Source organism: Lithobates pipiens, unplaced genomic scaffold, assembly GCF_037356315.1.
Source record: "Lithobates pipiens isolate NorthernLeopardFrog02 unplaced genomic scaffold, aLitPip1_a1.2 Scaffold_3, whole genome shotgun sequence".
Taxonomy (NCBI): domain Eukaryota; kingdom Metazoa; phylum Chordata; class Amphibia; order Anura; family Ranidae; genus Lithobates; species Lithobates pipiens.
Window position 1 is genome coordinate 78,643,591 of NW_027507790.1, and position 16,576 is coordinate 78,660,166.

The 16,576-nt window shown below is 44.4% G+C and overlaps 1 protein-coding gene across 1 annotated transcript in view; it reads right to left on the reverse strand.

The window, feature by feature from the left end:
• DNAH10 (dynein axonemal heavy chain 10) overlaps nucleotides 1–16,576 on the reverse strand; it is a 245,701-nt gene that overhangs the window by 11,493 nt on the left and 217,632 nt on the right. Inside the window, exons 68-72 of the mRNA XM_077461854.1 lie at nucleotides 15,094–15,277; nucleotides 14,079–14,279; nucleotides 13,020–13,229; nucleotides 6,123–6,218; nucleotides 1,926–2,097 (exon numbers count right to left, since the gene is read on the reverse strand). Coding sequence (XP_077317980.1) covers nucleotides 1,926–2,097; nucleotides 6,123–6,218; nucleotides 13,020–13,229; nucleotides 14,079–14,279; nucleotides 15,094–15,277 — 863 coding nt within the window. The remainder of the gene's footprint in view (nucleotides 1–1,925; nucleotides 2,098–6,122; nucleotides 6,219–13,019; nucleotides 13,230–14,078; nucleotides 14,280–15,093; nucleotides 15,278–16,576) is intronic.

Below are 16,576 nucleotides of genomic sequence, written 5' to 3' on the forward strand. Positions count from 1 at the left end.
GGATACCGGCCCCCCACCCTATGTGAATGAGTATGGGGTACAATGTACCCCTACCCATTCACCTATGGAAAAAAGTAAAAAAAAAAAACACAACACACAAGGTTTAAAATAGTTTATTGCACAGCCCTGGGGGTCTTCCGTCTTCGGGGATCTTCTCGCCGGACTCCTCCGCTATCTTCTTCTAGCTCTTTTGCTAGTGGAGGAGCCCGGCTTTCTTCCTCGCCGCCGCCCTCTTCTTCCGACTTCGGGGGTCTTGTCCCCCCCTTCAGGGGTTTTGTCCCCCTCTTCGGTTCTTCTTGCCGGGCCACCGCGCCTTCTTCTAGCTCTTTTACAGGCGGTAGCCCGGTCTTCTGTCGCCGCTTTCGCTGTCTTCTGCTCTTCTCTTCTTCTCTTCAGATGTTGCCTCGTCGCATCCTCCGCTCACAATGGCACGGACGCGACGCGCGGCGACTTATATAGGGACATCACTGGATGATGTCCCTGCCTATTATGATGTCACAGTCCCAGCATCCTCTGGGACTGTGACACCATAATGGATGGGGACATCATCCGGTGATGTCCCTATATAAGTCGCGTGCGTCGCGTCCGTGCCATTGTGAGCAGAGAGAGCGACGAGGCAACATCTGAAGAGAAGAGAAGAACAGAAGAACAGAAGACGTTGACAGAAGACCGGGCCACCGCCTATAAAAGAGCTAGAAGAAGGTGCGGTGGCCCAGCAAGAAGAACCGAAGAGGGGGACAAGACCCCCGAAGTCGGAAGAAGAGGGCGGCGGCGAAGAAGAAAGCCGGGCTCCTCCGCTAGCAAAAGAGCTAGCAGAAGATAGCGGAGGAATCCGGCGAGAAGACCCCCGAAGACGGAAGACCCCCGGAGCTGTGCAATAAGCTATTTTAACCCTTGTGTGTTGTGTTTTTTTTTTTGTTTTTTTTTACAGGTGAATGGGTAGGGGTACATTGTACCCCATACTCATTCACACAGGGTGGGGGGCCAGTATCCGGGGCCCCCTTATTAAAGGGGGCTCCCGGATTCCGATAAGCCCCCCGCCCGCAGACCCTGACAACCAACGGCCAGGGTTGTCGGGAAGAGGCCCTTGTCCTCATCAACATGGGGACAAGGTGCTTTGGGGTGGGGGTGCCGCGCGACCCCCCTTCCACAAGGCACCCCCCCCCCCCATGTTGAGGGCACACGGCCTGGTACGGCTCAGGAGCGAGCGCCCCCCCCTTTCCTGGCCGGCCGGGTAGCGTGCTCGGACAAGGGTCTGATGTGGACCCCCACGCCGATTTTTTCGGCGTTGGGGTTCCCCTTTAAGGTCCATACCAGGTGACGGAGCCAGCGACGCCTCCTTCGCTGGCCCCGGCTACCTGGAAACGCGCTCAAAATGAGCGGACTTTCCTCCGTGTGTGTGGGCGAGTCCGTTCATTTCAAAAGTACGGCGGATAGTCCGGTGGACTTAGTACGCCGTATTAGTCCGCTGAAAAAGTGCCGTGTGTGGGCAAGTAGCCCGTTCGGAAAGTCCAGCGGACAGTCCGGCGGGAAGTCCGCCGGATAGTCGGCTACGTGTGTACGCAGCATTTGTGAAACTGAGTAGGTGTCAGATGGGGAAGTTATAGCTTTTAGAGGGTTGGCCTTCAGTTTCAATGTGCCTATTACCCATTTCTCTTGTCGGTGGTAACATAACCAAGGGTTGCCTAATTCTCATCAAACTCTGTTGCTCAATGGCCGAAAGAGAAAACTCTCTTCTCTCATAACAGGAAGTTTTTAATCTGTGTGTTATGGATGCATGGGTGGTATGTAAATAGTAGGAATCTAGTTAAGATTAGCTAATGTGCATATTAAACCTGAGACTGAACTATTAATAGGTCAAAGTAAAAGGTAGAAACAACTCTACCAAAAACTCTGTTTGATTGCAATGACAGACATTATCTTACCAACAAAGTCATCCTTTTTATCACCACTTGGGATTTTGTAGTCAACTTCATCATTCTTATAAAAGTGGAAAATCTGGAATGTGTCAAATATGAAGTCACCCAAATATTCATCCATGTACGTGGTTAGAATTCTTCTATCAAAGCTATCGATGGCTCGGCCACCATACATGACCTGTAGATACACAGTAAGATGTCATTAGGCTTCCTAAAGACCAGTTTAAAATGGTGCTTTTAGCTGTAAATTTTTAACGACACAAAACATAATTTTCCCTTTCCAAAACAGAGTTTATGAAGGAAAGTGTCAGAAAGCCACTGATGCTAAAAGATGTGCCGTGTTTTAGTCCAGAGCTCTTCATGCTGATGAGAAAGGTTGTCTTAGCAACACAAACTGGATTGGTCATTGTCCAATCTAAAAATTACTATATTATCACATATATTTATTTCAAGACTGCAGAACACTAGTGAAAACTACTGAAATAGAATAGTACTGTGAATTTAAAGGTTAGTTCCACCGCTGCATCCAATAATGAAAATGTTACCTCCCTTCTAAGCAAAAAAATCGTGATTCTTATTTTAGCCAGAATTGTGCAGCTTTACTGGTCAGCGTGGTCACGTGATTGCCAACATTATTCTGATATGCATTATCTGGAACTATGTATGGAGTGAGAAGTGTACAGATTGGTAAATCGGTAGATGGGAGAGGCAGTAACCTTGCGAAATTGCTTAAAAAGAATAGTGCTTTGTTGTGGATATTGACCCGCCTTGAGAATTTTAATTTTACAATATATTTACTGCTCCGATAATAATTTTCATGTGTATTTGAACTCGCTCATCCCGAGTGACTGTTCATGTAACCTTTTAAAAATGTGTTAATAAAAATATATTCAACCTTAACCACTTCAATACAGGGCACTTAAACACCTTCCTGCCCAGACCAATTTTGAGCTTTCAGCGCTGTCGCACTTTGAATGACAATTGCGCGGTCATGCTACACTGTACCCAAATGAAATTTTTATCATTTTTTTCCCACAAATAGAGCTTTCTTTTGGTGGTATTTGATCACCTCTACGGTTTTTATTTTTTGCGCTACAAATAAAAAAATACCGAAAATTTTGAAAAAAAAAATGTTTTTTTTTGTTTCAGTTTCAAAACTTTGTAAATAAGTACGTTTTCTCCTTCACTGATGGGCACTGATGGGGCTACACTGATGGGCACTGATAAGGTGGCACTGATGGGCACCAATGTGGCACCAATGAAGTGGCACTGATAGGCGGCACTGATGGGCGACACGGATGGGCGACACGGATGGGCGACACGGACGGACACTGATAGGTGGCACAAATTGGCACTGATAGCTGGCACGGATGGGCGGCACGGATGGGCGGCATGGATGGGCATGGATAGGCGGCACAGGTGGGCATGGATAGGCGGCACAGGTGGGCATAGATAGGCGGCACAGGTGGGCATGGATAGGCGGCACAGGTGGGCACTCATAGGCGGCACAGGTGGGCACTCAGGCGGCACAGGTGGGCACTCAGGCGGCACAGGTGGGCACTCATAGGCGGCACAGGTGGGCACTCATAGGCAGCATCGGTGTTATAGTAATGGATGCCAATCAGTGCCAAACAATAATGCATGCCAATCAGTGATGCCCATTGTGGCCACTGATTGGCATCCATTATGGGCACTGATTGGCACCCATTGTGCTGACTGGCACCCTGGTGGTCTAGGGAGGATTATGGATTTTTATTACCTTTTCCCTGGTGGTCTAGTGGTGTCCCTGGTGGTCCAGTGTGGGCATCCTCGGGGGGGCTGTGCTGATAATCGATCAGCACAGACCCCCCCTGTCAGAGGAGCAGCCGATCGGCTCTCCTCTACTCGCGTCTGACAGACGCGAGTGAGGGAAAGCCGATCACCGGCTCTTCCCATTTACACTGTGATCAGCCGTGATTGGACACGGCTGATCACATGGTAAAGAGTCTCCGTCGGAGACTCTTTACCGAGATCGTAGTTGCCGGGTGTCAGACTGACACCCCGCAACAACGATCGCCGCGATGCGCGCCCCCGGGGGCGCGCAGCGGCTCATAATCCTAATCACGTCATATGACGTCCGGTTAGGATTATGAAACCACTTTGCCGCCGTCAATTTGTAATAGGGCGGGCGGCAAGTGGTTAAATACGGTAGCTTAAAAGTGCAGCAGAGACCAGAGGAGTGGGGAGGATATTGAGAGGTAAACATTTTTTGTATTCAGAAGTGGAATTCAAACTACAGTTGAAATTACATTTAAAAATAATACACTATCTACACTTCGTGCATGGGCGGTGGGACTTCAACTTGAAAAATACCCTAAAGATGCATTCTCCCCGGCTGCCCCCTTGTGGTTAAACCCCACCCTAGGACATTTTTACAAATTACCTGAACCCCACGCTTGGACTAAACTCGGCATAAAAAGGGTGGTCCAGGTGATCTCCATTCAGTCGCTGGTCCCATTTCCTAAATTGATCTCTGACTTCAATGCCCCGCCGAGCTATTTTTTTTTTAGGTACCTCCAACTTTCCCACGCCTTTAGTCACCAATTCCCCAACCCCCCCATCCAGATCATTCAATCCACCCTGGAGGACCTCCTCAGGTCTGGATGCACACATAAGCCCACCTCACGATTCTACTCCCACATAGTATTGACCTCCCTTCCCACTTTGGACAAACTTAGGAATAAATGGCTACATGACATCCCTGACTTCGACAATAACGATTGGGATGATGTATGGGACTTTCCTTTTAGATCCCTGGTCTCCCTGAGAGACCAACTAGTACAATTCAAGATGGTCCACCGTGCATATTTCACCCCACATAGGCTACACAAAATGAACCCCGCCTCCCCCCCCAGCTGTTGGCGATGTGGGGAGATACCGGGTGACTTCACCCACATTTTCTGGACCTGCCCACCCATTGCCGAATACTGGAAAGAGATACTAAAGGTCATTACACAGGTCACCACCATATCGATCCAACCCTCCATAGCAATTTGCATACTGGGCCTGATAGAGGAACTGATTCCCACTGTGGCTAACCGTACTCTGGTCGGGCTGCTTCACTTTTACGCCCGCAAAGCCATAGCCCTTAGCTGGCGTAAGCCCACTCCTTCTCCTCTCTCTTTGTGGAAACAACTAGTCAACAACAGCCTGCCCCTATACAAAGGCTGTTATGCTAATAGGGGTTGCCCCCAAAAATATGGTAAGGTCTGGTCCAAATGGCTGGCAGATCCCTCCACAGCCTCTGACTTGCCCCCTTCTTAAATCTTAAACCTGACACCCTCACCCTATGAATAAGAATTTGCGATGGTAATTGTGCTCTCTGTTTGGTGATAGACGTTCTAGCCCCATGGCGCCATCTTACCCTTGCATGACACAGGCTGGGACCATTGTGAGATCCCGAGCTCACTGATATATTGCAAGTAATTGATTGCCTCATCTCATGTCTTTGCAGGTACCAAAGCCCATTATTGTCATGACCAATGTGTGCTGTTTTCTTTTTCTCTTGTTAGTTTTGGTTTTGTTATTTGTCTTTGTTTTTTGCTGTTAATTGTTACAAAACTCAATAAACAGATTTTCAAAAAAAATCAATAAATAATAATACACTATGAGGTCATAAACTCCAGGAACTCTCTTAAAGGGGCTGCAAGAATTACCAAATAACTTCTAATTAATTTACAAAGCACAGGACTGTTTTTCTCAGCAGTCTTTGCTAATGCAGCAAAATATTATATTCTATATATAATATATATATATATATATATATATATATATATATATATATATATATATATATATTATGTGTGGAAGCAGATCAGTAGTTCAAAGAATTCCTGAAATTAGCCAAGACAGTGTGAGAGCAAGGCATTTTTCACTTCTCAAAATACATACATATGGCCATTCTGTCTGTGATACTTACTCCATATTTTGTATGTTCCTACCACAAGCTCCTCAAACACACAGAAGAACCATAAATGCCCCCCAGTGTGTATGGATCATTTGTAGCAGGAAAACAAAAGCCTCATTTATACTCATCTAGCATTTGCCTGTAAAGACAGAGGCCAATAATTGCATGTGTTTTACAGTAAGCTGCGTGACCTTGCTATTTATGTTGTTGCTGGAAATCAATGACATTAGCAGGTAAAAGCCAGGAAACAAACCAACCTCTCCAATTAGGTACTTTAGACTGCCCCACGGTATCCTGGTATCATTTTGAGTGTAAGCTTTGGTTAGATATGTATTTAATATCTCCATGCACACCTAAAAGGAAAACAAAAACAAGTGATGTTAAATACAACTATTCTATTCACATGAAATCTTCTTATGCTAAATAAGAAGATTTCCAATATGTACAAAAATTCAGCAACTATTTGATCAGGGACGGCCCGTCCATTAAGGATGCACGGGCACCACGCCCAACCATCCATGCCTCTGGCCCCTTGCAGGATGTCGGATGCTTGTATTCCAATGGGGAGGTTTGAAGCATCTGATTAGAGCCAGGGTCTCTACTAGGCTTCAAATTAGGGTGGGCTCGGGGTGCATAGAATACAAACCGAGCCCACCCAGGTGTGTTACAATAGCAAATTAATATTTGCTATTGAAACACTGATCCTACTCCCGCCAACCAGGATTGCCAGTCACCTGATTGTCTGAAAGGATATTGGACGCCTAGGTGGAGGGGAGGAGACGCATGGCAAAAGCAAGGAGGAGGAGAGGACACAGGAGCCACTCCCCGATGCCTGCCACCTAGATGGGGCAAGTGCCAGACCGACCGGCAGACAGCGAGCACCCCCTCCCCCCCAAAAAAAAATAAACACCAGCCGCTACTGTATTTGATGAGGCCCTTCCATATAAATGATAGGAAACCGGGGTCCCAGGCCATGGCAACCCAGATTCTATTTCCCCCCCCAGAGTAGGTGTAACACACAATAAAATTACATATGAGAACATTTTTAGTGTTTATTACTGTCAGATTGTAAATGAGCAGCCAATGAAAAAAAAATGTAATCACGAATACACTCCTTATTTTGTAGCAGAGAGTACATTGCAGTTGTAATATATGAGAATAGCCAAAAAAGTTGCAAAAAAAGGACAGACGAGACAGAAAACGCAAAAAGGAAAGCAACCTATAAATAGAATAACATTTCAGATTGTTCTTGATAGGTGTTTCATGATGTATCATATTCAATCAGAAAACTTTTTTTTTTATTATTAGATAACTGGAGGTAATTGGATGAGCAGGTGGGTAGGGTGCAGGGCAGTAGGAAAGGTTAGGATAGGTGTGAAGTCAGGTAGAAAGCCCAGATCTAAGACAAATGCCAGTATGGACATAGGGGAGTCCTGTGAGAGGGCAGAAGTAGACCAGACAGCATGGAACCAGCAACCACCAGAGAGTTAGGGAAGACATTGGTGGGTGGGAATAGGATAAAGATCAGAGAGAAGGGGGAAGAGTAAGAGATAAAAAAAGGGGAAATGCACATAGGCAAGGGAAATACTGTTGGGTGTGGGGGAGGAAACAAAGGTCCAAATCTGTCAGCAGTCAAGTGTGAGGATATCTATCTGGATAAAAGGTTCTTGTATTCCTTGGTCAAAGTATACTCAAACCAGTAAACCCAAGTGGTGTGGAATTTAGCTTCAGAGCCTTTGAAAATGCTAGCCATATCTTCCACTAATTTAACCACTACAATACAGGGCACTTTTGCCCCCTTCCTTCCCAGCCCAATTTTCAGCTTTCATCGCTCTCGCACTTTCAATGCGCGGTAACACACACAATACACTATAACCAAATGAAATTTTTATAATTTTGTTCGCACAAATAGAGCTTTATTTTGGTGGTATTTATTCACGACTCCGTTTTTTTTTTTTGCGATATAAGCGCAAAAAAAGTGGAAATTATTTTCTATTTTCTATTTTAAAAGAAATCCAATAAAATCAAATTTTGTCATAAATTTAAGCCAAAATGTATTCTGCTGCATGTTTTTGGTAAAAAAAATTCCGTTAAGTGTATAATAATTGGTTTGTGTGATCATGGACATATGTACGCAAATGATCATGTACATATGTGTGCAGGTGATCACGTACATATGTGTGCAGATAATCATTGGAATATGTGATTTTAGTGGGACATATGTGGGGGACATGTGTTTTTTTATTTGGGGACATGTGTGTTTTGGGGACATGTGTGGTGACATGTATTGTGGTGACATGTGTGTTTACACTGTAGGTTTATACTAGACTAGTGACCAGTGAGTAAAAAGCTGTAAAAACAGCTCATACTCACTGATCACCAGCCGGCTGCAGCGATCTGCTCTCCTCTCCTCGGCGATGACTTCCGTGTGAGAAGAGGAGAGCCGATTGCCTAGCAACCGGCTGTTTGTTTACATCACATGACAGCCGTGATTGGACACGAGCGCATCAGGATTGTTTCTGAACATCCAGTCAGAAGGAGGCGGCTCCCACCCGGCTGTATATGTACATTGGCCAGGTGGGAAGTGGTTAATCCCATTAATTATACTGAACCAATGTTGCAATGGGACAAAGGGGGGAGGGGGTGTTATCCATAAGAATGGAATACAGGAGCAAGCCCTGTGTACCAAGTGAACATTGACCACCTTTTTTGTAGTGCCATATTTAACCACTTCAGCCTCGGACCAATAAATACCTTAAGGACCAGAGGTCTTTTTGCAATTTCGCACTGCGCTGCTTTAACTGGTAATTGCGCGGTCATGCAATATTGCACCCAAACGAAATTTGCGTCCTTTTCTTCCCACAAATAGAGCTTTCTTTTGATGGTATTTGATTGCCTCTGCGATTTTTTTTTTTTGCGATATAAATGGAAAAAGAGCGAAAATTTTGAAAAAAAAAGATATTTTCTTCTTTTTGTTATAAGAAAAATCGAATAAACTAAATTTTAGTCATACATTGAGGGCAAAATTTATTCAGCCACATGTCTTTAGTAAAAAAAATGTCAATAAGCGAATATTTTTTGGTTTGCGCAAAAGTTATAGCGTCTACAAACTAGAGTACATTTTCTGGAATTTACACAGCTTTTAATTTATGACTGCCGATCTCATTTCTTGAGGTGCTAAAATGGCAGGGCAGTACAAATCCCCCCCAAATGACCCCCTTTTGGAAAGTAGACACCCCAAGGAAATTGCTGATGGGTATGTTGAGCCCATTGAATATTTATTTTTTTTGTCCTAAGGGATTGAATAATGACAAAAAAAAAAAAAATATATTTTTTTTACAAAAAGTTGTCACTAAATGATATATTGCTCACACATGCCATGGTTATATGTGGAATTGCACCCCAAAATACATTCTGCTGCTTCTCCCGAGTACGGGGATACCACATGTGTGGGACTTTTTGGGAGTCTAGTCGCGCACGGCACCCCGAAAACCAATCACCACCTTCAGGATTTCTAAGGGTGCAAATTTTTGATTTAACTCCTCACTACCTATCACAGTTTCGAAGGCCATAAAATGCCAAAATAGCACAAAACCCCCCCAAATGACCCCATTTTGGAAAGTAGACACCCCAAGCTATTTACTGAGAGGCATGTTGAGTCCATGGAATATTTTATATTTTGCCAAAAGTTGCGGGAATATTACAAACTTTTTTTTTTTTTGCACAAAGTTGTCACTAAATGATATATTGCTCACACATGCTATGGGCAGAAGTCAAATTACACCCCAAAATAAATTCTGCTGCTTCTCCCGAGTACGGGGATACCACATGTGGGGGACTTTTTGGGAGCCTAGCCACGTACGGGACCCCGAAAACCAAGCACTGCCTTCCGGATTTGAATATAAAATGCTATAAAAAACAAACTAACCAGAGTCACCCGTAACACTTATACGGTGATCAGTGGTGAAAGGGTTAACTAGGGGCAATCAGGTGGTTCAAATTTTTATTAGGTAGTATATGGGGGTCCCTGGCGCTATATAAAAACCTGACGGGGAACCTAAATAACTAACTGGCTAACCAGCGTCACCAGTGACACTTATACTGTGATCGCTGGTGAAAGGGGGTGAAAGGGTTAACTAGCAGCAATCAGGGGGTTAAAACCATTATTGGGTAGTATATCGGGGTACCTAGCGCTATAAAAACCTGGCGGTGAACCTAAAAAAATAACTAGCTACCTAGCGACACTAGCGACACTGATGCAGCGTTCAGAAAAATGATCGCTTAGTGACACTGGCAAAAGGGGGTGAAAGGGTTAACTAGCGGAAATCAGGGGGTTAAAAACATTATTGGGTAGTATATCAGGGTACCTAGCGATATAAAAACCTGGCGGTGAACCTAAAAAAATAACTAGCTACCTAGCGACACATGCAGCGATCAGAAAAATGATCGCTTAGTGACACTGGCAAAAGGGGGTGAAAGGGTTAACTAGCGGCAATCAGGGGGTTAAAAACATTATTGGGTAGTATATCGGGGTACCTAGCGCTATAAAAACCTGGCGGTGAACCTAAAAAAATAACTAGCTACCTAGCGACTGTAGCGACACTAATGCAGCGATCAGAAAAACGATCGCTTAGTGACACTGGCAAAAGGGGGTGAAAGGGTTAACTAGCGGCAATCAGGGGGTTAAAAACATTATTGGGTAGTATATCGGGGTACCTAGCGATATAAAAACCTGGCGGTGAACCTAAAAAAATAACTAGCTACCTAGCGACACTAGCGACACATGCAGCGATCAGAAAAATGATCGCTTAGTGACACTGGCAAAAGGGGGTGAAAGGGTTAACTCTAGGGGCAATCAGGGGGTTAAATCTTTATTGGGGGGTGATAGGGGGCTACCCTGGACCTAACACTAACTGTCCTGACAGTTTTTACTGTCACAACTGACACTGAATGCATTGATCAGTAAAGAAATGATCAATGCAATCAGTGACACTGTGACTGGGGGGGGAGGGGGGGCGGGGGGGGGGGATCGGGGGGCGATCGGGGGGGGGATCGGGGGGGGGTTTGTGTGCCTGTGTGTACCTACATGTCAGTGTAGTGTTGGTGCACACTTACTTTTACTGTTCTCCTCGTAGTCCGGTCAAAAAGACCGCCCCGAGGAGAATGACATCACTTCCTCCTTCCTGTGTAAACAATACACAGGGGAGGAAGCTTCTCATTGGCCAGGAGCGATCCAGAGGGGGTGGCCGAAAACCAACGGCCATCCCCTCATCACGGAGCGCTCCTGGAGCGAACCGGACCGCCGTATCCATCGGGAGGGGGTCCGATCGGACCCCCCACCCGCTGGAAGGCAATCACGTAGATGTACGTGATTATGCCTGCCTGTGCCATTGTGCTGACGTACAATGGCAATACGGCGGTCCTGAAGTGGTTAAAAGAACATGATTTGGAAACATTTCACCGCCTATATTTATATTTCCTGGCCCACCTCACGTCAACACACAACGGGTTTAACCTCCTCCAGAACCCCACATGACCAGCTGTAACTAGCTGAATAAAAGACAGCCCCTCCCTCAAATAAGATGTTCTTCTTTTTTTGGTCTGCTCCAGGCCACCTGTTGATTGCAGTTTTGTAAGTAATGTTCAGCCTCATGGAGTTGGAAGACCCCGAATGCTGAAGGTAAATCCTTCTATAAACTGGCATTTTGGCCTGTTTCAATTTAAAGGAATTGAATGTGTTCACACACCAAGAGGTTCAAGATGAAATCCATGCGGATAGTCACAGGGATAGTTCAGCAGGAGGACCAGTTGCTATCAATCGACCAGCCGACTCATACTTCCATGTACCGATCAATTGCAAGGCCATTGGAGCTATGTGAAGCGCAGACTCCCCAATTATCTTGAATGGAAGGAAGCCTTTTCTAGCATTGCAAGCCTTTCAGGATCTTCAAGGGGGCTGAGTAAAGTTGACAACAAGACAGTAGTAGCCTACATTGCCTGACAATCTTTTATGGCAAACTCAGTAACAGCACCCCAATCCGATGAGACTACCGTATATACTCGAGTATAAGCCAAGATTTTCAGCCTCTTTTTTGAGGCTGAAAGTGCCCCCCTCGGCTTATACTCGAGTCATCGCCGTCTGCCTGCCCGATCAGCGTGTCGAGCAGACAGACGGCGGCCATTCCTCTGTTCAAAAGCCGCGCCTCCCTCTCTGTGATAGGCGGAACACTCAATTTCCCAGCAGTCAGTGTTCCGCCTATCACGGACATCCTCTCATCCTCGTCCATAGTATGAGAATGAGCGGATGTCCGTGATAGGCGGAACACTGACTGCTGGGAAATTGAGTGTTCCGCCTATCACAGAGAGGGAGGCGCGGCTTTTGAACAGAGGAATGGCCGCCGTCTGCCAGGAGGAGAGCGTGGCACACAGAGGCTGCAGATTGGCACAGGTAGGCAGGGATGAACGGACAGCACAGCACAGGGACGGACGGGACACAGGGACGGACGGGACACAGGGATGGACACAGGGACGGACGGGACACAGGGACGGACGGGACACAGGGATGGACAGGACACAGGAATGGACACAGGGATGGACGGGACACAGGGATGTCTCACCCTCGGCTTATACACGAGTCAATAAGTTTCCCAGTTTTTTTGGGGTAAATTGGGGGCCTCGGCTTATACTCGGGATCGGCCTATACTCGAGTATATACGGTACTTTTTAATAGCCTGGCTATGGAATAGGGGAATATGCTACACTAGAGGTGCAGGGATTCTCATCTGATGTTGTTCATTCAGACCTTGGTGACCAGACAATCATCTATGAACGCTACATATGAGAAGATATGAAATAAGCTTGTTTTGTTTGCTTGCTTTGTTTTGTTTGCTCAGCAAAAGCTTTCGCTCCTGTGTTCCCTGCTTTAGCAATATCCTTGACATTTCACAGTCAGCACTAGAGGTTGGTCTGTCATACTTATAATATTATATTATATAAACCACATGAAATTAGTATCCCTTATTTGGCTCCTAAAAAGGCAGGGTACAGTATCTGCAATGTTTGTTTTGCCATGAAGAATAATACATGAAGCTCGTTGCCTCCACCTTACCTTACACATTGATGGGTATAATAACGATCCAGATACAGATCCATACCTGGAAATCTGATTCATTAAAATCATAAGGCACATTCCAACCAATCTTTCCAAACTTCCTTCTCTCCTGCACCACAGCATGGAAGAATGCCAAGACAAAGACCAGGGATTTAAATGCGGGATGCTGACAAGCGTCAAGAGCTTCATGGCTGATTTTAAAATATGTCGCCCTCATGTTGAGCTTCAGACCATTGGGAGGTTCTGTAACCACCTGTAGAGTACAGGAAACATCTATTTATCTACAAGTATGATAAAAAGCATGCACATTCAATCTTAACTCCAGAAAAACAGGTAAATCCACAGCTTAAATACTTTTACCTTGTACTAGACCTGTTTTACCTGCCAAAAATGTCTGATTTTGCTCAGCCACTTGAGTGATCTATAAGATAGACAGCACAGCCATTTCATGGACCTGCCTGCAGACTACACTGGCAACTACAATACAGTCTGGCAATGGACCTGCCCCAGCCTGAGACTGTAAGAGCAGCAGCATGATGATGAGATCACTGTGTGTTCTGCTATCATCATATTCACAGTTATAACTGGCAGCATTGTGCAAAGTAATAACTGAACTGTCCTAATAGGTTTCATTAGCCATATGTCGTTAGTGTAAAGTGCAGTGAAGTAGCCTTATTTACAGGACTGAATGTTAGAAGTGATATTTAATTCTAATAAACTATGCACATCAGTCCCAGTTTACTTTAGGCCACTTTTCCCACTTGTTTAGTAAATTAGGCCCATACAGTATTTCATTTAGTCCACATACACAATCTCTCTGTTCTCTGTTCTTCCTATAAGGCTGAAATCATCAAGGCTGTCTCATCTATGCTGGATTATTAGATGAAATTATGATCTTTACAGTGAGCAGTCTCTCCATACTAACACCCCCTTATACATTTGCTGATAAGCATTAAAGGCGCAGTATTTTAGTCTATAACAGTACATCTCAATTATAATAAACCGTGATATTTTAAATAGTCATAAGGTTCCGTGTCCGTTCTGATTGCTGCTTAATCATTATTATTGTACTCTTTTTCTGCTTTGCATTGATTATATTTACCTTGAGTGATTTCTGTAGAATTCCAATTGGAAAGTCTTTGGTGGGATCTGTGGTGAGCCACAGGCGGAAATCTGGATGAGGTTTCCTTATCAACTCCAAGGCTTTCTCCAAATCCTTCAGCCATTTCACCAAGAGGTGACAATTCTGTAGCATTAGCCATTGCCCACGAGATACTGCTATCTCTAGCAGCTGCAGAGCAACCTGTTACAATGCAACAAAACAAAATTTGAGAGCAATTTAAGCATGAGGGCAGGCAGTACAATTTCAGTACAATTCGATACAGGAGGAATAAGAGGGCCCTGCTCATTAGAGCTTAAATTCTAGAAGGGAGGGTCAAGCGATACAAAGGTAATAACTGTGGGGGATGAGCTGATGGAGAAAATAAAAGTACAGTTGTTAGGTGTGGGCTAGATAGGCTTCTCTGAATTGGAGATAGTCAAATAGAATGGGGTAGGGAACTCCAAAGGACGGGAGAGACTACAACAGTTTTGTTTCTATAATTCAAGTGGTTAGCACTTCCACCTAGCAGCACTAGGGTTGTCAGTTTGAGTCCCACCCATGGCATAACCTGCCTGGAGTTTGCATGCTCTCCTTGTGCCTACATGGGTACTCCAGCTTCCCCCCACACTCCAAAGACATGCTGGTAGGTTAACTGACTCCCGTCTAAATTGGCCCTAGTATGTGTATGTATGAATGTGAGTTAAGATTGTAAGCTCCTAGAGGGCGGGGATTGATGTCAATATACAATACATATGTAAAGTGCTGCGTAAATTGATGGTGCTTTATAAGTACCTGTAATAAATAAATAAATACTGGTAACAAGTGAAGTCTTGGATGCCGCTAATATCTTAATATTGGTCAGTGTGTGTACAGAAGCATGTTAGATAATGTTACAGCATGTGACAGTATAGATCAGTAAGTTGAAGATCAATGGTATACATCAACATGGGCATGACACAAACAGGAAAGATAAAATACAACAAATGGCAAACTGCTAACAAAGCAAAACACATACTTTCTCCTGCCCCTGTCCCATGGCAAGGAACTTAAGTCGGTTTCCACCAAATCCAGATCTCTCTGCCAGCTTCGTGAGGTCACTGGCAGGGTCAGACCCCGGACTTAAGATAAAGACGATTGGTGAAGTTGGAACACTTTGTTCAAATATGGCTTCGAAGCTTATGACTGGTGGCTGAACATACCTGGTAAAAGTAACAATAAATTCACTGCATGAAAATGAAACAAGGTTTTTGACTGTTTTTTGTGGACAACAAGTAATTCCCGGTACATTTTCCTACATCAGCCTTTATGTCCTTAGTACTTCAGTGATAAAGTACATTTTTTTTAAACAATCTAACTGCTACAGAGCACCCTGCTCCCCTTATCTCAATCACCTAGGGGAGAGGTGTTTTGGAGCTCTCAGAGTTACCCTGAGCATAGCTGGTAACACTGCTTGAGATAACGCAGCACAGTCTGCATGTTAAAAGCTCACTGCATTTCTGGCAGGATCCTTAAGTATTTTTTGGACTTAAACTAATGTACAAAAACACTTCTAAAGGTATAGTCAAAAATGCAGCACTTATTCAACCAGAGAGAGTCCATTCATTGAAGATATGGAAAAAATGGAGAACCCTTCACCGCTTCCAGATGATGATGAAGTGAAACAAAGCCACTAAGACTAAAGGATCAGTCATCAACCGGGAAATGGTCACCATTCATATAATTTTCCCAGTCCGGGCAGGAATCATAAGATGTCAAGACATTTTTTTCTTGTCCTAATCCAGACGTTTCTATTAGTAATGTCTTCTTCCTGATCAGACTGTAGGTCCCTGTATCATGACCTACAAAAATGAATGTGCTCCATTTTTTCCAGATCTTCAATGAATGGACTCTCTCTGGTTGAATAAGCACTGCATTTTGGACTATATTTGTTTGTGTTTGGTGATCAACGAACTGTGCTGGATGCTATTTCATATGTTTTATTTATTTTAGCGCTGATACCCACCTACCTCTTGTTTTACATCCTTCTAAAAGTATATTTAATGGGACGAAAACTGAGCAAATTAATGAAATTAATTCTCAGGGTTTACATAATCTTTAGAATTCTATCAGACATAACAAACAAAAGGTGTGTGGGAATGTTAAAAGGAATAATCAATACACTAAAGACACATATATAAATAGAGGTTAGAGGGAAGAGAGCTACTGAACAGTTAACTAATATAGGGAGCCAGGCAGGGCAAAGCTTAAATACAGCCACTATTAATAGGACATACTATGCATACAGTAAGCTCCTCTGCACAGGCATAAGTAACACACATGACAGATCAATTTTACTTATAATCAACGGTACACTTTCCGGAAGTCACATGGTTACAGAAAAGTTCCAGGGGTGACTAATGCTGTCTGGCCAGGCTGGCTCCGCACTAAATGACAGGTGGATAACACCACCTCAGCAAATATACACATATACACATATACACACACACACACACACACAC